Source organism: Arctopsyche grandis, chromosome 8 (assembly GCF_051622035.1).
Source record: "Arctopsyche grandis isolate Sample6627 chromosome 8, ASM5162203v2, whole genome shotgun sequence".
Lineage (NCBI taxonomy): Eukaryota > Metazoa > Arthropoda > Insecta > Trichoptera > Hydropsychidae > Arctopsyche > Arctopsyche grandis.
The window spans coordinates 11,261,489-11,281,709 of record NC_135362.1 but is presented as its reverse complement, the minus strand read 5'-3'; the positions used below and the strand labels follow the sequence as shown (position 1 = coordinate 11,281,709).

Below are 20,221 nucleotides of genomic sequence, written 5' to 3'. Positions count from 1 at the left end.
AAAAATATTAAAGATTAATAATTAAAAAATTAATAAAACTATTCATTGATCAAAAACTATTGTAAAAATTATATAATTGTAACATGAAAATAATTGAATTATATGATTGGATTAAAAAAATTATCTAGTTTATATTTTCCCAACATTGTAACCATGTCAACTTGTTTAGCAACAAGTTGTTTATTTTGCGTACTTGTCGTATATAATCAATATATGTAAGTATGACGAATTTTTCGTGATAAAATTCAACGTATCAATTAATTACCTTTGGTATGGGTTTGTAACGTAACGTAAAATGTCGAATGTGACTTACAATAATTTGTGGATTGAAGCCAAGGCAATACTGACGGAAGCGGCGAATTCAGATACGTTCTTACAAAACGAAGATGCACAAGAAGATAAGTTGACTTTTCATAATGCAATCAGTGAAATTTATTTCAAATACATAATAGCAGCCAATAAACTGAACGAATGTTATGATCAAGTGGTTCATCCGCAAAAACGAATTTTAATACGCAAATTGCTGGACGGTTGTTTGGGAAGAGTCGTAGAATTAAAGAACGACTTAATAAATGTCGATATTTCTGAATTTAGCTATAACGACAATATTCTTATTAAAATATGTGTGTCGCCGATGGATGCTGAGCTTGCCATTCCCAAATACTTTCAAAGGGAGAGCCTACCAGATACTCGATACAAACGGAAATTTATTGATGATGTATTGCATAAACTGGGATACGAAGAGGAGGAAGAACAGAAAAAACAGTTGACAGAAGTTGAAGCTATTAAAATAATACAAGTTCACGAAAGAGCTCGTCAAGGCAGACTACGGTATTAAATTTTATTTATTTCCAAATATGCATTATGTTATCATTGAAAAATTCAAATAATTACTTTTAAGGGGTCAATTTATGAGAGAAATTCGACTTTTAAAAGAGAAGGGAAAACCAGATGGTAATAGAGAAAAAGAAGAAATTAGTCTCACTTCTGCGTTAATGATTCAGAAAATGTGGAGAGGATTTATAACTAGAAGAAAAATTAGAAAAAGGAAAATGAGTGAAATGTTGTTGATAGGAATGATTCAACCACCACCTGTAAATTCAGAAACGATAAAAAAAGCCGAAAAAGTAATAGTTTCGAGTATAGTAATCAAAATAATAATTAAAATCACTTTAATGTTTGATTTTAATACTCGCTTGTGGTTCTAGATAAAAGAATATCGACATGAACTTCAAGAGGCACACGAAAAAGAATATTTAGAAACTCGGGAAGTAATTGAAAGTAGTATAAAGGACAAGAAGGGTGCAATTATAATGGAGGAGATAGCTGAAGAAGTTAGACATTGGTTCAAAGAATATTACAATCATTCAGCAAAATTTCCAGAATTTCCATCAGAAGAAAGTGGTGGATCTCGTATAATGTTCAGTAGACAAGGTAATTTCAATTAATAAATAATTAAAATATTGATTACATCTTATTATAATACATAAATTTAACGGATCGGAAAGGAACCGAAAGCGAAGTTAGTAAATCAACGGCAATCTCATCAAAGGAATCAAAGAAGAGTAAAGAAAAGGGGAAAAAAGATAAAGGAAGCGAGGAAAAGTCTAAAGATTCGTCCGATATTGGAATTGGTTATAAAATAGCTCCATCAAATTTTTTGCCAATTATTGTATCATCTAATGAAGAGTAAATTAATGTTTTATAATGGACTTAATATGCATATGTACATTGTTTGCCTATATGTACATATGCATTTATCGAATTGTTTGATATTTAATTAATATTAATTTATCAGATTTGAAGAAGTGTGGAGAAACAAAGACGAATCATCTAATCCTCACCAGAAGCATAATGAAGATATGATATACGTTGAAAAGTATGGTAAGGTGGAAGGGGAGACTCGGGTAGTTGTCGATGACATAATGAGGGCTGAATTAGATTTGCTTCAAACTGCTTTGGATAAAGATAAATCGCACAAAGGTAAAAAGTCAAAAAAAGCTAAAAAGAAAAAAACAAGGAGTGGGAAAAAAAGTAAGAAGAAAAAGGAAAAAGATTTAACTCCTGATAGATCTACAGAATCGTTGTTTGAGGAATTGGTATCAAATGGCATAATAAAGAAATATCCGGAGGTATCAATAGATGCATTCATGGGAGAAAAATCTTTTGCTGCCACCGATTTGCGCAACGATGGAAAAATTACAATGCCATGTTTAGGTGATATTCGACAGGTTATTAAAGAGAATTGTATAATTCCAATGGGGTCTGATATGATTCACCAATCTGCACCACTGATTCGATCAGTGTTAATATCAGGTGTTGTATATAGCTATAATTTTAAATATTTTTACTTTACATATTGTTAATTCAAATACACCTCTCAAATAGGACCACGAGGAAGTGGAAAAAAAATGTTAGTCAATGCAATTTGCACTGAGCTTGGAGCGGTATTGTTTGACTTGACTCCTTCTAATATTGTTGGAAAATATCCAGGGAAAACAGGATTGATAATGCTTGTACATCTTGTCAATAAAGTGTCTAGATTACTTCAGCCATCTATTATATTTATGGACGGTGCGGAAAAACCCTTCGTTAAAAAGCTACCTAAAACGGATAAAACTGACCCCAAAAGATTAAAAAAGGATTTACCGAAATTAGTAAAAGGTGTATATTTAAGACTGCAATGGTAAAATAAATAAAGCATATTAAAAAAAATCTAATTTTAAGGTATAACGTCAGAGGATCGAGTTATGTTTATCGGAACATCATCTTATCCATGGGATGGAGAACTTAAACTCTTACAACAGGCATTTCAAAAATTTATTCAAATTCCAATGCCTGATTATGGATCTATTTATCAACTTTGGAGTACTCAATTACGTCAGTATAGTGGAATTGGGCCACATTTTGATATATCATCAATTGCTAAGATGTCAGATGGTTATACAGTTGGTAAGTACAATAAAACGTAACACATAATATGATATTTGATAAAGCAAAAATAGCACATGAGAATTATCTTTATAGGAGAGGTATTAAAAGTGATCAAAAGTGTCATAACTACAAAGCGCATGCTACAGTTACGCATTCGACCACTAACACATACAGAATTAATAATAGCTCTCAGTAAACATGAACCCATTTATGGTGAAGAAGATGAGGCTGCAGAGCAATGGTGGTGGAAGACACCTCTCGGAAAAAAGAAAACGAAAGCGTTAGAATTAGAAGAAGAACTTAGAAAGGAAAATGAAGAGCAAAATAAAGCTAAATGAAATTTTATACCTATATTAAAAATATATATGTAGATTACAATGCACAATTTGAGGTTACTTCAAATTTTTTACGATGTATAACTAACAATATAATAAATATGAAAGTGGTTTTATTTTGAAAAATAGTTTATTCAAATATCAAGCACCTTAATAAATTAAAAATAATTACATATTAATATTCATACTATTACATTAGATAAAAAATAAATTTTAATACAACGTATCATGCCATTGCAATGTTTGGTAAGTGACATTGTTATCATTGTTAATATATGCAATAACTGTAATTTTATTTACGGATACTCCGAGTCTTCCAAAAGCTACGATTCTTTTCAACGATATGATTTCAGATGAGTTATTTAAACATTTTACCATATACATAGCATGAAATTTGACAGGATCGCCTGAAAATAAGAATACATTATATGTACATATGTACATATCACAATTGCATCAAACTCGATTTAAATATACTTTTTAATAATTTACCTAAATATACAAGAAAATCTCCACCAAATTTTGTCCCAGCAGTAACAAAAAACCCTCTTTTCCATAGATCTTTAAAAACTGAATACCGAACATGACCAATATCTGATTTGATATTTGGGATGAGATCTTCGATGGTGATGTCCTTTGTTTCTATAAATCACAAGCAGAATGAGTGAAAATTGGCACTTTAATTCAAAATACTATAAATTAATTTTTTAAGATGAAATTTATAATATAACCATGGGGCCAAGGATCTTCAGTGGGAATTTGAACTAATGAGTTTCCGACAGATAATGGAGTGAGCTTCAGAATTTCTTCTTGCAATAAAGCTTCTTTATCGCATTCTAAAAAATAAAACAATGAATATTATAATACAACGATATTTAATAAATTATAAATTTTGGATTGAATGCTCACCAGAAGAATCGCCTTCCATTGCTTTTTTCTTTTGTTTACCAGCAACGATTATGTCAATTCTTGATGACATCTGTTCAATACGTTTTTCTTTCATGCAATCGGTCTGCTCTGTAAATAATCTAAGAAAATTTTTTTTTTATATACATCTTGAATTTTAATTTCTGAAAGAATAAAAAGCAAATGTGCAAATAAGCAAGCAAAAAAGCTAACCTATCTTCGGTTTCTTTTGCTAATTTAGACAGATCACTACTAGGTAATGCATTTGAATTAGTATATTCTAATAATTTACAGAATCCTTCTTCTACTAATAATGCAGCTTCTTCAGTCATAAGTGCCATTGGAAAACCTATTAGAAAATTAAAAAAATATCGTATAGCAACATATAATTTTTTTATTAAAACTATTTTCTGAATGAGATACCTGGATATGAATCTTGTCTCGGAAAACTTGCAATTGAACCGATTAATTCACCAACAATACGATGGTTTTGACGAATTGTTAGCCAATCTAAAATTAAATTAAAAAGTAATAAATATATTTGATTTAATATTTAAAAATTATTTGAAATCGTAAAATACCATTAGCATTCCAAACAAAAGCCTGTCCGTTAGAAACGTAAAGCGGGATCATTTTCAATATTACCGGCACTTTGGCGTTTGTCTAACCCTCAAATTGAACTGTCAAATATCAGGAACATAGCACGACTATAATCGACCATGGTTGTATGTAAAAGTATTTCTGAAAAATTAAATTCGATAAACTTTACATATGTTTTCAACGAAATGCAGGTAAACACTAAGAATAGTGTCGCCTGGAATTTGACGTAAGATCCAACATGGTACCTATATTTTATAATTCTCTGCAATTACCGTCAGAAATACTCCAAACATATTGGTAGAGATGCAAAATGAAATTCTAAAAACAAATTCTTGCAAGTACGTTGTAAATAATCCGCGACTTGTGCCGAATTGACAATTCAGCTTCCGTTTCGCTCGCATCCACAATGGAATATAAACGCATTCGTTTGTGGTTCACCAAGATAACTTTGTGAATCCAAATGATAGTGAATTTTATACTAAACGTTTAGTGTACTTAAATGCCAGGAGACGCTATTCTTGATGTTTACCGAAATGTGATAGTTGGATTATTAGTCTGAAGGCGAGGGTATGGATGTTGGCCGTATCGCGGCCTAACGAAACACGGTTGTGTTTGTTTTTTATAATTTAATTTTATTATATAGTTCGGGTATACAAGTGTATAAAATATTATGTTGATGCAGCGGGTATGTTCTGGAAGTTCTCGAAGCGGCTGGAATCGACTGAGTTCTGGAAGTTCTCGAAGCGGCTGGATTCGGCTGTGTTCTGGAGCGGTTCTTCCATGTTGGTTGTTGCAGGTTGAGTGAGTCTGGCTCTGTTGCTGGTCGGCTGCTTCTAGCTGACTGGTTGTTGCTGTTGTTGCTGGTCTGCTGCTGGCTGTTGGCTGCTCGTGTGCGGCTCATAGCGGTGTATGCGGCTCGTGTGCAAGAGATGCAACGAATGCGGTTCGTTCCGTTTGATTTGTTAGGGTGGAACATTCTCGAATATGTGGCGTCGTTCCACTCGATTTAGTTTTTATCACCCTTTGTTCCAGGGAGTCTGGATGTTTGTTCAATGGGTTACAATGTAGTTGTTGTTTGCACAGCTGCACTTTAATGGATGCAGGTGTTCTTCGACTCCGCGTCGTTCCGCTTGATTTGTTAGGGTGGAAGTTTCTCGACTCGAGATGACGTCAATGGTTGAGCGTGGGAAATGTATCCTCTGTCGGAATAGGAATAGATGTTTCGATTGTTGCGACTGGATTCCTACAGTCACATTGCGATCGCCCAAAAGACAATTTTTGCCATGAAAATCGCGAATATGGAATATTTGACACTCGAGTTCTCGTTAGTATGATGGATTTTTCGGCTGTCAGATGTTTCGTTATAGAGATTTTAGTGACTAATGGACGAGCGCTTTGTGACCAACAATCACCGAACCCCGAAATGCATACCTACTTAAATATGTTTTTAGAAATTTAACGTTAATTATTTCATTTCAAATTACAATGAAGTTGATGGTAATTGGATTATCAGTCACATTGCGGTGGTCACAAAGACAATTTTTGCCATTAAAATCGCGAATACGCAATATTTGGCACTCAAGTTCTCGTTAGTATGAAAGTTATCGTTAGTATGATGGATTTTTGGATGCCAGATGTTCCGTTATAGAGATTTAGTGTCTTTATGACCAATAATCACCGAACCGAAGTTGATATGTATAGAGTGAATTTAAATTAGTGCTGTTGGTAGAAGTGTAGTTACGTCAGTTGGTTTGTTTATATTCGATTGTCAATAATAAAAAGACGATATGAGTATTCGAGGTAGTACCCTCGTAGGTAAATACGATTTACAGGCTTTTCATTATATTTATTCTTAGCATATAAATCTTCATGTCAATATATACGTTTGTTACATAATGCAACTAAATGTATTATATATGTATTTTCAAATTCTGATATGAATCAAGAATGCTGTTCGAGAACAAGAATATACTTACATATATAAGAATATTATTCTCATAGAGTTTTCTTTTTCATAGCTATTTAAATATTTTTAAATCTATAGCATATTAGAACATCCGGAAAAAAATCTCTAAGAGGAATCTATTTCTAAACAACTTGCATTTCTAAAAGAATTATTTACGACATGTATCGTACATATTGCTTGAATTTTTCTGTACAGGATGTTTCCGGACACGAACTTGGAAAGATTTTTTACTCTGTATATTTATAGGTGGTGGAACCGGATTCATAGGAAAGCATTTGATAAGTCTTTTAAAATCGAAGGGCGTAGAAACTCTAGCAATATCACGAAAGCCCGGAAGTAATACAATCACTTGGGACGATATCTCAAAAAATGGACTGCCGTCAGGAACAACGTCTGTTGTCAACGTTGCCGGGGAGAATGTTTTAGACTTCACTAAAAGATGGACTGATAGGTGTGTATATAAAAATATTACTTTTTGAATTTGTTCACCGTTAACGTATTGCATTACTTTCAGTTTTAAAAGTAACGTGTACAAATCAAGAGTCGACACGACGAAGCTACTATCGAAAGCTATTAGTAAAAGTTCAAGTCCGCCGAATGCATTTATAGTTATATCAGGCGTCGGAATATACCCTCCTTCGGACACTGCAAAGTATGACGAGAACTCAAAAGTTGCAGGGTTTGATTTTTTATCAAAACTCTGTCATGATTGGGAAAGTGCGACACACTTGGATGATAATAAATCGTGCAGAGTGGTAATGTTTTATATATTATATGTTTTATATTTTTGTAGTTGGATTAAAAGTAAAATTAATCTTCTTTTGCAGGTCTCGATACGTAGTGGAGTCGTACTCGGTAGAAATGGTGGTATGATTAAAAATTTATATGTACCTTTTTTCCTCGGGCTGGGAGGTCCCATCGGATCTGGAAAACAATATTTGCCGTGGATACATATTGATGATTTAACAAGTTTAATATCTTTCTGTATAGATAAAAATGTTAACGGAATTGTAAATGGTGTTGCGCCCGATAGTACTAACAATCTTCAATTTTCAAATGTTTGTATTCATATCATATTTTCTCCATTAATAGGAGTTTTTTTTCAGGCCAAACTTTATAATTGTACATGTATCTAAATATATGAATTTGGATTTTAGGCATTTGCAAAATCATTGTCGAGGCCGGCATTTTTTCCCGCTCCCGAGTTTGTTTTCAACATTATTTACGGCAAAGAAAGAGCCATCATGATAACACAGGGTCAACGAGTTATTCCGAAACGCGCCTTAGAACATGGTTTTCAGTTTAAATATCCAGATATACAATCAGCTTGTGATTCGTTTGTGAAGTAATGGTCGTTCAGTAGCGATATTATATTATATAAATTTTATTTATAATAAATAATATTGAAAATATTATTGTTGCTTATTTGTATGAATTTTACAACAAATTAGTTAATTCTGTGAAAGTAATAAAAAACATCAATTTCTAGTATATGTATAATATTTATTGAGAGTCTTCTAAATACATAAGACACAATAGTTGCAACTACTGTTTGATAATTTTATCAAAATATTGAAATACTGGCGCAATAATAAATAAGTTTTGTATAATTTGACCGAATTATACAGTATAAAAATTTATCGAAAAATTATATAGAAAACAGAAAAAATAAAAGAAGTTTGTTCGTTCATGTAAATATTAATTTGTGATTATAAATATATATATTAAATATATTATGCTCAAAGACAAATATTAACTATGTGGTTATACACTAATGCTTCTATTAATGACCGAGAATGTGTTTCTTAAATATTAGAAAAAATTGGGCTATACTTCCGATTCCGATCAAATATGTATATTATTAGAAATATAAACTGCAACTGGAAGACTGGAATAATGATAAAAAGAAAATGTTTTCCAGCCATTTAGAAATTCATGACTTAATGACTAGATATTATCTTGAAATTATTTATAAATGTTAAAATTATTAAAATAAGCTTTGCAGTATACAGATATAAAATTTACAAAGAAATTTATACTAAGCTAATATGATTGTCAACGAAAGTATGTGAAAAATCAGTTCATAGTGGATACATATATATATATTCACAAATCTAATAGCCAAAAATTAAAATATTTAAAATAATAAACAAAATATAACAATGTATGTATAAAAAAATATGTATACATGTATAATATAAGAGACACTGAACGATGGACGCTTGTTTGTTCAAGTTGTTTATAAAATCTTATGACAAATAATTCGGTTTATATAATTTTTTATTGTTTAACTATGCCGAAATAAATTTGGTTTTCCTAAATCAATAATTCGTTATCTTACTTTGGAAAAGTTCTAAATAATAGTTAGAACAGTTGCAGTTAGAACTTTTTCAAAATAAGGTAACGAATGGTAATTGAATAAAATCAAATACATACGTATTTATAATATAAATATATTATATTGCTGAGCAGTATAATAACTGATAAACTGTCAACACAGATGAAATTTATAAAATAATAATAATGGCAAGGTTTATAGCCAGGCAGAGAGTGATGTTAAATGTGCATTTATGCGAGCCAATTTTGAGATAGAGCAAAATTCGAACAGTGAAGTTGAATCCTATTTAAATTATAGGTAAGTATGTATATATTTTTTAAGTTTAGCCGGTATTGTATCAGTAAGTATATTATACGTTGTTGACCGTTCTAAAGTTAAAGAATAAGCTCACATTTTAAATAAAAATCATATGTACATATGTATATGACTGAAGAATTTTAATCACACACTAATATAAATTTTATATCACATACATCTGAAATTGTTTTAAAAACAGGCTTTGCTATAAAAATCACAAAAAGTATTTAAGAACATAAAATAACATTTATCAATGTTAAAAATTAAATTACTTAGTAAAGGTAACATAAAAATTTCATTAAGTTATTGTAAACAAAATTTTGTTGGGGGGGTGGGGGGGGGGGGATAATTGGCAAAAAATTTATGGTCTATCATAAAATAATAAATATAATTCGATATTCATCGCTAAAATTTACATGGCTCATTCATTGTATAAACAAATAATGATTAAAAGGTCTCAATAAAATTTTCGTTGATAAACGTCTTTACTATTAGATAAGTGAAGTATCAATTTTCACTTGCGTAAATATGTAATTTGGTATTTTAGTTAGAAATCGCTACTTCGGCTAATCGATCTCTAAAGATTTGTATTTGATCAATTTATTATTATGTACATAAGTTATGGCGGGAGACTGTATTAGCCAATCTAAAATATGTATGTATGTGTGTATATTAGAAATATGTATACTAAGTGTTATACAAATATTGAAAAATATCAATACCGTTGAGTCTACATATTATATATGGAAAAATGGAATGTCTATTGTCTTATATATGTATGTATGTATGTTGTTAGGAAAAAATTAACGCGAAATATTACATACAATATAAAAAAAAGCAATCCAATATGTAAAGGGTTAAAAATAATAATAAAAAATGACTATCACAAAGTTATTTTTATAGGGCCTAATTGACTTGAACTATCTAACTATTCACAATAGCAGTTTTAAAAACCGCACTCACTATTTTTCGACATTTTTTTTCAAATCAAAGGATATCCAAAGCCGGTGATAATTTTTGTACTAACGAATAAAAACTTGATAAAATATTACAAGACGAGTCATCAAAGGTAAAAAAACCGCAATTCAATGAGCAGAAAGATATGATTCCGTCACCCACTGAACTCCGATAGGCATGCATATGTAGTACAATAAAAATCAATAATGGATATATCAATTTTATAAATACATATATTGTGGATATCCTTCCAGCATTATGAACAAAGCATATTGATGATTATGTTACAAAAAATATGGATGTAATTTAAATTAACTATACAAAATATATTTAGTCAGTCAATGACAACCTTAAATCGATACTATGTATATACATAATTATGTGATCACATACACCCACACATATACGTTATATATTTACATACATACATGTATAATATATATATATTTTTGACAATACGAATTCACTATTCATTCTCTCGCCCCAAGCACGCAGATCACGCCATCTTTTCAACTGGACGCTAACCACATATCTATCAATATATGTATAAATATGCGAGGAATGTAGGTTTTTAAATACTGTGATTTATATATTACATGAATTAAGTATTATCGACAATACATATGTATAGTATAATATTATCGGCAGCCTTGAAATTCTCATACTTCCATCAAACTTTAAGTGTCGATCGGTATACGTATTTTCAGATTACTACATCTTTCATGCCGTTTCTTCTGTAAATAAAACAACGCCCATCTTTATTTTAAGTTCATTGGAAATTGAAAAAAAAAAACAAAAATAAGACATTAATTTTCACCTATTGCAAGAGGAGCTTCTTTACGCATTGATCCTATAAAATGAAATAATTGTATTTTAGTACAATAATAGTAACATTTTCAACAAAATATTTGTCAAAATACAATACCTGTTAACGCTGCTGGTGATATGCCCATAATACTTCCACCAACACAATCTTCAACACCTTCTATAATTAGAAAAAAATCAAAAGAAGCTCGGTTAATTGTATTACAATAACATACTGGAGAATATAATGATCAAATATTATACCTGTGATGCAAGGTGAACCATCAGTTGAGATTTGATGATTGAGTTTACATTCATTTTCATTTTCAACTAAAATCAAACAAATTGTCAAATATTTGTATAATTACAAAAATATAGTATCAAATAATTAAAAATAATCGTACCGGCCGGCGATGTAGTGTTTGCTATATTGTTAACGGTTGGTTCTGTTGCTGGAGCATGTGTAGAAAGAGAAGGGCTTTCAGCAGAATGTGTTCTTTTTACGTCAGCCTCTAAAAAGTTAAAAATTTGAGTTATAACTTCTTCTTATGAATATAATTGTATAATTTATGCTGATATAAACAAACCTGAACGTTCATCCAGAGGAACTGGTGTACTTTCCCCTGATGTTAAACTGTACCTGTTGATAGCAATAAGTATCAATACAATTTGTACAACATAGAAAAAAATGTAAAAATAAAAATAAAAATTACATTGTATCATCGTTATGAAGTGTGAGAGACGTTGGCGAAGTGGGAGACGTTGGTGACGAACGTGGTGATGATGGTGATGCTCTACCACGCCAAAATACTTCTACACCTAAAATATAAAAATATTCAATAATAAGCCCATATCTTAAATGTGATGATTAATTATCTTGTATGTATACAGTAAATACCATCTGTAGCCGGATGATGATGTGATTCTGGAACAGGACGACTCGGTGCTCGTGTTTTTGTTCGTCGTGGGCGACCTAAAAATTACAAAAGTAATAATAAACAATATACTGATAACATAAAACAAGCAAATTGAATATTATGTGAATCACACCTTTGACGAGATGATGCAGTTGATGATGATTAGATGGAAGATCAGCAAGGCTGTCTGGCGAACTTCTAGCCGGTGGTCCTCCAGTCGCCGACTGTGGTCTTTCTCCAAAAGAGCCCGATGCCTCTGAAATCCTTCTTCCTCCTAACGGTGTAGCCTAAGAATATACACGTTTTTTTAATTTTAATTTTTATACACAAACAAATTATTAACCGAATCGCATTTTAAAATACTTACTAGATTTAAATAATCCAACTGGTTGCAAACAGTTAAAAAAATTATAAGAATAATACATACATTTGTATAAGCTTTGATCGCTTTTTATAGGCTTTAAATTTTTAATAAAAATAAATTATAGAAAAACAAACCGCAGTATGGGCATGAGGTGGTAGAGGTGGTGGTGGAAACGGTGCTGGTCTCAATCGTCGCAAAGCGCTATCAACGTCAATTCTATCAAGCATATCTCCACCTTCAACTTCTTCATATAAGCTTCGAACGACTGCATTACACGCCTCTCTGAAATAACGATTTTCAGCATTTAAACGTGCACTCATTTCACAAACATGTAAAATAAAAGAAAATACTAACGTAAGCTGAGCAGCTAACGGATGAAGGGCGCGTGATAAAATTCTGTGTACTGCGGATCGAGGAGGAGCCATTCGTTGGGCGATCGAAGAACCCATCATTCCAGAAGTGTTCACTTGCTCTCGAGCTGCATCAACGCAAGCCTAGAATAAAATTACCGAGTTAAAAAATACATATATGCAATACAATGATGCACATATTTCCCATCATACTTACTTGCATATGGTGAACAATTCCAGAATGTAACATATCAGTTGCAGCGTCAAGCAATCGGGGAATAGGAGTTGGTGGCAGGACGCAATTATTAACTTCCTCACCATAAGATGAACTGAAATAGAATGCATGTGATATTAAAATCCAAATCATATTCACTTTATATCTACAAAATGGTAGGCAGTTTGTATACAAACCTAATAGGGAATACGTCAGCCGAAGCGTTGCGCAAAAGATGATCATCGAGTTGCCGCCACAGCGGTTCCATTCGCTCAAGAGCTACCCGTCCACCAGCTACTACATCGGCAACGGGAAATTCCATCTTCTGAAGTGTGCGATTATATTGAAGAGCATGGGCCACTTCCGCAATACCTAATTGTACAAATATAATGGACTTGAATGAGGCCTTTATATAATGAAACACAAATAATTTTTATTTCTACGTACCTTTGTGTGTAAGATGATTACGATCTAATGTGAGATGCCTCAACGATGTGTTCAGGCGAAGAGCTCTAGCGAGCAAACGAGCACCAGCATCACCAACAGCATTCCCGGAAACATCAAGCCGCGTCAATCCACGAGCTGCTCCCAAAGCACCCAACAACGGCAATAGCGTAGTCTGCAATTATAATAATACATTTTTTCAAACTGGATTTTTATTATTATAAACAATTGAATGAATTTATTTTACCTTTAATTTGCAATCACTGATATCAAGAGATGAAAGAACTGATTCTGGATCTTGAACTACGTCTACTAGGGCCTGGAAAATTATTTGACATTCAAATATATGTAATAACATCATATTGATTTTAATAAAATACTGTAACGCGACGTTCTCCCCGCTGTCCCATCGGGCCACACTTGCTTTTATTTCGGGTGGCAACACAGAAAACGGGCGGTAAAAGCACACGAGACTGGAGGGTCGAACTCTTGCATCCCGACCACCACTGGGGACAGAGTGTTCCTCGTGACCTCCCCCCGCGTCCGTTCCCATCGCGAACGGAGCCCAGAGGTCCGCCATCTTGCTGAAGAACCGCTGTGAGGTCGAGTGCATCAGCACTCCTTCCCCTGAGTTCCAGCACAACGTCCCCTGTATTCCTCACGCAGTTTCTGGAGAAGCGTTAGCCGTGAGAGGACCAACCAGAGAACCGGAGAGCCAGCTGTCCCGACCACAAGGAAGCTGTTATCGACGAGACGAGTTCGCAGTCAGGAACCTCCCCGACTATTTACACTGTATCCCAGGTTAGTCAACGTTTCCCTATAACACGACCGGGAACGCGACAATTGGTGCAAGTCCAAAAGGTTCAACGACAAAATGTACCCGAAAATTAGTGCACTGACAAAATGTACCCACGACAAAATGTTCACGCGACAAAATGTCCACGGAAATAATGTTCAAGCGACAAAATGTTCAAAAATCCTAAATTTTCCTATTTTAATGGAAAAAGTAACTTTTTATTGTATTATATTTATCGATGTATATGGTACTTTTTATCGTATAGATCGCGGATGTTATTAAATTAGTATAAATTACAGGTGTTCTAAACGCACCAACATATTCTTATTTAAATTGAAGAATTACATTTTAAACGAATGTCATTGTGACTCATTGAATATCATTTTAAGATGTCATTGAATTAGTTTAAATGTTAGGGGTTCTTAGCCGTATCCAATATTTATTTGTTTAAATTGAAAAAAAAAAACTTTCTAAACGTATGAACTGCAGATTACATTGAATTAGTTTATATAGCAGGGCTTCTCAACCGTCTCCAAAATTTTCTTTATTTCAAATGAATAATTTACTTTTTATCGTATACAAAGCGGGCGTTATTAATAGTCACCGGACCCAGAAGGTGCTGCGTATTGTTCAAAGGTTGTAAATGCATTGTTAAAGGTTTGCCGAACCTTTTTTACAAAGGATTTACAACAATGGAACAATGAGCGGCACCTTGGCTATCCTACCTCTAGTTATTAAATTAGTGTAAATGACAGGTGTTCTTAACCGTATCCAATATTTGCTTATTTAAATTGAAAAATAATAATAATTTATAATTAACTTTAAAAATTTAGGGTTTTTGAACATTTTGTCGCTTGAACATTATTTCCGTGGACATTTTGTCGCGTGAACATTTTGTCGCGGGTACATTTTGTCAGTGCACTAATTTTCGGGTACATTTTGTCGTTGAACCTTTTGGACTTGCACCAATTGTCGTGTAACCAACACGACCCTGGAAGGACCACGCTTTCCGCCACCTGTTCTCCCATCGTAAGAGCAGTGCACGCGCGCGTAAAACGCTTCGTTACAATACTTTTATCATAATTATTGTCGTCAATTTTACCTGCACAATTGGAGTTGCCGACTGTCTACGACCCTGCAAACGAGCGATAGTCAATCCTCTTAAAGATTTGCTTTTTCCCGCAGCTAGCATAACTCCAGCTAATTCTCCTTCAATGCCTGAAAATAAAGCAACATTAACAAATAATTCATCACTCATAAATTTAAATAAAATACAAAATATATTACAATTTTCTGATAGATCAAGATGTGTAAGACACCGAACACCCGGCAAACAAGACTCCAGTACTAAAGGTCCACCCGAAGCGAGAACGCCCCGTAAAACTAAATTCAATCCCGCAGCCGCTTCGTTGCAAGCTAATCCGAGTAAAACATTTCTGAAAATAAAATGCGACGTTTAACAATGGATCATAAGAACATACCAAATGTTATACCAAAGAATAGATAAATACTTCAATGCATCTTGGGGTAATCGACAGTGAGACAGATCAAGATGATCGAGAGATAAACATGCGGTGAAAAATTGTCTCAGTGATGGAGGTGGATCCCGATTAGCTCTCCGAGCGCTCCATGGATTGCCGGCTAGTGATAACCACCGCAGTTTTGCACCACATCCACGCAACAAAGCACCGAATACCTAAAATTATAAAGAAAAAATTGAAACGCTATATTTAAAAATCGGAATGACTAATATATGATTGCATAATACTTACATTTTCTAAAGTGATATCTGTATTTGATAAATTTAAATGAGTGAGAACATTTGGTTGAGCCAAAAAACTACACAAGTCCTGGAATTGAAATGTGAATTATAGAAATGAAAATTTTATATACAAATTTTGAATTATATGATAATCTTACATGTATATCGTCTTTAAGGTTATTATGCGAGAGGTCAAGATGTGTTAGTGTTTCTAGATTGTTCATATTTTCACAAAGCATGGTCCCTAAACTATTTGCTGCCTTTCCAGTAATGCCACATTTTGATAAACAAATATGCTTGAGGCCAGCTTCATTACTAGCTAAAGCGTTCACAATGATAATAGCACCTGCAAATAAAGAATAATTATATAAAATACATTTATATAATCAAAAAAAATGAAAACGGTATTTGTTAACAACAAAAAAAAGCATACCTTTGTCTTCAATTGGGTTTTCTGTAAGGTCTATTGTATGTAAAGAAGCAGCCGCTGAGATTGATGGAGCCAAACGGGTAGCCCCATCGTGTCGTAGCGCGGCACGAGGCCACCTAAGTTCCCGTAAACCTCCACGTCGTAAAGCACCAGCTATCAAACTCAACGGAGCTCCACCATTTTCGCCCGTACCACACACACCTCTAAACCATCTATTATATTGTAAAGCACATACCAGCGCACTTAATTCTCTACAAAAAAAAAATATATATATATCAAAAAAATCCAGAATAAATGTGTATTGAAAGCTATAAATGAATGCTTTACTTGGGTTCGAGATGTTCAAAATCACGTAACATTAAAATTCTTTGGTTGTGAGTATGATACATGGTGTCAATATCCCATGCAACATCCTCTCTAAAATGTACATAAAAAAAAGAAAAGCGTGAGAAACAATAAAATTAATTAATAGCATCATGTAAAATAGATAAAAAACCTGAATGGCACTTGGAGTAAATCGCAAGCAGCAGCATATTGAGCTGAAAATCCACCGCAAGGTCCACTTGCGATCGTATTGCTAATTCCACGTTCCGCAGCTTCTAAAGCACCAGGGACAGATACCTACAAGCAATGCCACCGGTTTAATTTCGAAATCACATCTTGCACAATTCAGGTAGTATTGTATTTTACGTACTTTAGATATAATGTGACTAAGAGGAGATCCGGGACATAAGCGTGAGAGAGCACCAGCTAAAGCACACACAGAACCGATAACTCGAGCACCACCTTCTGATTCATCTCCTGTCAATTGAATTAATAAAGTGAGTACGAAGAATAGAAACAGAAGATGCATATGCAAAAACCAATTGAAAAATTACCCACCTATTAAAAGAGAAAGAGGTTTTGTATCAGCGTCGAATTGAAAACACAAATGGTTCGGTTGACGACTTTCTAACGCTTCTATTTCTAAATAATGATAATGTGCCTCTACCTGCATAGAAAATGAATGCGCTTGAAATATATACTTGCATACAAAACTATATATAAATGAAATAAAACTGAATATTACCCTGGCTGGAATCTTGACACTCAAAATAAACATACGACTTGAACAAAATACCTGAAATAAAAGCAATTTTATTTGTTATTATATAAATGTCAAGTAAAAAATGGGTTGATAAATATCGAAGTTAACTTACAAGTACTCTATTTTCAGTTTTCGTCTTGTCTCCTCTCGTCTCCAAGCGGACCAAAGTTTTAAAAAATATCTTAACATTTTTTCCGAGCAAGTTCGCGAGACTATCTGCAAACAAATTGGAATTCAAATTTAATTTACATTCAAATTAAAATAGTTAATACACACTCTAGCACCACCTTTTGATTATCTATTGAGTATGTATTAACAGATGTATGCTCTTTTGAATAGCAATCAACTACTTAATATAAATGAAATACGTCTCACTTGTAAAAGTGGACATCATGCCACGATTATCATGAATAAAATGACAACTACATAAACATAGCAATCATTTTTCCGGATAAGTTCAATGTGAATCACAGTCATCCTGTGATTCAAAAGTTATCCACTCATAAAAATCAAATTTGTATGACGTTAAAAATGTTACGTACTATGCTACGAATGCTAAGAATGTTAAGAATGCTACGTACTATTGCGGTTTGATAAAATAATTTGATAGTGACGTGGCTATAAACAGACATTATATATACAGATATGTCAGATATATGAATGAATCACATACGTACATACACATAAATGTATACAATTGAGCAATGTGAGAATTCTCATAATGTATTATTAATAATAGTAATATTATATTAAAAGTTATAAAAATTTTGGCGAGTTAAAGACAAAGTGCACTGATAAGGTTAATTTTGTTAAGCTCCTTATCTACTTCGATATAGTATATTGTTTGGTAATCCATCCTGTTGAAATGGAAAATGAAATACATTGCTGTTGATATAATTGATTATGATATTGACAAAACTATAATCAATTACTACATACCACTAGATAGTATCTAAAGTCAGAATGTATTATTTACCAAGATAAAAGTATAAAATGTTTTGAAATTCTCGACTAAAATAAACTTCTACACAAGTATCCTTATCAGAATTAACGATTATCGACACATTGTTAACAATACGACTAAAATTTGGAATTTATAAATGATTATCTGCGAAAAGATAAACCTATAAGTAATTAAGGTTTCAAGTCTTATAATTTATCATTTTATTTAATTTCCGATTATGAAGAGGTTCACTTTAATCAAATACGAAAACTCAATCTGATTCTGTAATATACAAAATAAAACTTCACATGTAATATTCAATCAGAATCTTATTGAAGTTTTCTGACAAATCTCAATTAATTCAAATCTTATTGAAACCACAACTGATAAAAAATCATTACAACCGACAATCAATTAACATTTTATATCCAACCATAATTGGATTTCGATTCTTCTTAACCAGCATAAATTACATATGCAAAGTGAATCGTTCGTGCGTGTCAAACGAGACAATGACATAAAAAATCAAGGATAAAGTATCACCAGAAACGCACAAGACACACAAGAGGACAATTGGGTGTCTTCAAATAAAGTGACACATTTCTTATGAGTCACATACACATAAGAGTGGGTCAAGTCAAATGTTATAATAGTGCTGAATGTTAAAAAAAAAAGGGAGAGAACTGTCGATGGACTGATAAAAATGTGGTGAAAATGAAAAGGGGGCGGGGTTGGGGATGGGGGTTGAGGGTTGAAAGGTGAGTGGATGAATGTAGTTGAAGGAATGGGGATGCTAAACGAAGGGTAAGTGGGCGTAACTGACCGTTCCAGTCGTTGTTGATGTGCGAATGCGATTTGGTGGACATGATGTGGGGGCGGGGGTGGGGGCGGCGCCCTACGACTGCTCCAGAGGCGCCGCCGCCCCACAGCCAGTGCTTTCCTCACCGTTGTCGGCGCGGCTCTGCACTCGCACTCGCACACTCGCCTCTGCACAACACCACTCACACCACTGCACTCGCGCACTACACACTCAAACACGTCTGCGCACACACACACGCCGACACCGACGTGCAAGTGTGCCAATCCTCATCGCTATCTCCACTCATTTTGCGAATTTACTTGTGCAAATTTGGACGCATTTTAAAACGACATAATTGCAATTCCACCTCTCTGTTTGCGTTAGGCGCCCGCTTGAAAGCATTGTCGACGTTAGTTTAACCCTTTGTCCGCGGCAATAAATATAGCGAACAAGCCCTGTACGCAGCACCTTTTTCGCGAATTTGGCAATCGAGTTTTCGACCTTAAATACAGATTTTAATATTTACTCAAGTAACCAGATATGTTAATTTACACATAAGTATTATTTTAAACAATAAAATACATAATATATCTCGTAGTTTTGGCTCAATTGTCAAATAATCATTCTTCATAATTGTATGAAGACGTGACGTCACATAAGGCTGGCCGCGCACTAGGCAGCCAAAATATTGAGCAGCCAGTTTCGGCAGCCAGAGTCGACGGCCAGTAGTCACCTTTCCGTCAAGCGTAGAAGAAATAATTCTTTACCTCTTGTTTCGTAAGAAACGCAAAGCAAAGAGAAGATTTTGGATTCATTCATTCAAACAAACAGCGTTTCCAGAATTGAATGGAGAAAGATGGATTGAGATAGCAAATGGTTTCAATAAAAATGCAAATTTTCCCAATTGCATTGGTGCCATCGATGGTAAACATATATGTAAGATTAATAAAACCAAGCTTTCCTCACACTTTGTATTTG

At 33.4% G+C, this 20,221-nt stretch overlaps 4 protein-coding genes across 5 annotated transcripts; 2 read left to right on the top strand and 2 right to left on the bottom strand.

Annotated features, from left to right (window-relative positions):
• Positions 1-255: 255 nt before the first annotated feature.
• Positions 256-3,272, top strand: LOC143915831 (dynein regulatory complex protein 11). The gene is made up of 8 exons (XM_077436649.1): positions 256-831; positions 902-1,133; positions 1,209-1,434; positions 1,509-1,689; positions 1,799-2,316; positions 2,389-2,664; positions 2,728-2,952; positions 3,028-3,272. Exons 1-8 carry the CDS (start codon positions 296-298, stop codon positions 3,270-3,272), a joined length of 2,439 nt encoding a protein of 812 aa, XP_077292775.1. The 5' UTR covers positions 256-295.
• A 117-nt stretch (positions 3,273-3,389) lies between these two features.
• Positions 3,390-4,860, bottom strand: Tsen34 (tRNA splicing endonuclease subunit 34). The gene is made up of 7 exons (XM_077436417.1): positions 4,757-4,860; positions 4,599-4,685; positions 4,389-4,524; positions 4,179-4,297; positions 4,001-4,105; positions 3,762-3,911; positions 3,390-3,676 (listed from the first exon to the last, which is right to left on the bottom strand). The coding sequence occupies exons 1-7, from the start codon at positions 4,806-4,808 to the stop codon at positions 3,483-3,485; spliced, it is 843 nt and encodes a 280-aa protein (XP_077292543.1). The 5' UTR covers positions 4,809-4,860; the 3' UTR covers positions 3,390-3,482.
• Positions 4,861-6,477: 1,617 nt separating this feature from the next.
• On the top strand, positions 6,478-8,090 carry LOC143915830 (epimerase family protein SDR39U1). Its single transcript, XM_077436648.1, has 5 exons — positions 6,478-6,590; positions 6,988-7,192; positions 7,256-7,496; positions 7,569-7,799; positions 7,899-8,090. Exons 1-5 carry the CDS (start codon positions 6,563-6,565, stop codon positions 8,088-8,090), a joined length of 897 nt encoding a protein of 298 aa, XP_077292774.1. The 5' UTR covers positions 6,478-6,562.
• A 136-nt stretch (positions 8,091-8,226) lies between these two features.
• LRR (capping protein regulator and myosin 1 linker 1 leucine rich repeat protein) lies at positions 8,227-19,514 on the bottom strand. Of its 2 annotated transcripts, none has more exons than XM_077437171.1 (28): positions 19,268-19,514; positions 17,614-17,717; positions 17,484-17,534; positions 17,297-17,405; positions 17,109-17,215; positions 16,911-17,035; positions 16,742-16,831; positions 16,418-16,665; positions 16,143-16,330; positions 15,995-16,072; positions 15,734-15,918; positions 15,510-15,658; positions 15,325-15,440; positions 13,674-13,745; positions 13,430-13,601; positions 13,180-13,354; positions 12,986-13,097; positions 12,773-12,912; positions 12,553-12,700; positions 12,188-12,341; positions 12,036-12,110; positions 11,851-11,956; positions 11,725-11,777; positions 11,542-11,649; positions 11,402-11,467; positions 11,259-11,318; positions 11,151-11,183; positions 8,227-11,067 (listed from the first exon to the last, which is right to left on the bottom strand). In XM_077437171.1, exons 1-28 carry the CDS (start codon positions 19,308-19,310, stop codon positions 11,054-11,056), a joined length of 3,081 nt encoding a protein of 1,026 aa, XP_077293297.1. In that variant the 5' UTR covers positions 19,311-19,514; the 3' UTR covers positions 8,227-11,053. The 2 variants fall into 2 exon arrangements, with proteins under 2 accessions (XP_077293297.1, XP_077293298.1); XM_077437172.1 differs by having other exon boundaries at positions 9,494-11,064.
• Between the last annotated feature and the right edge of the window lie 707 nt (positions 19,515-20,221).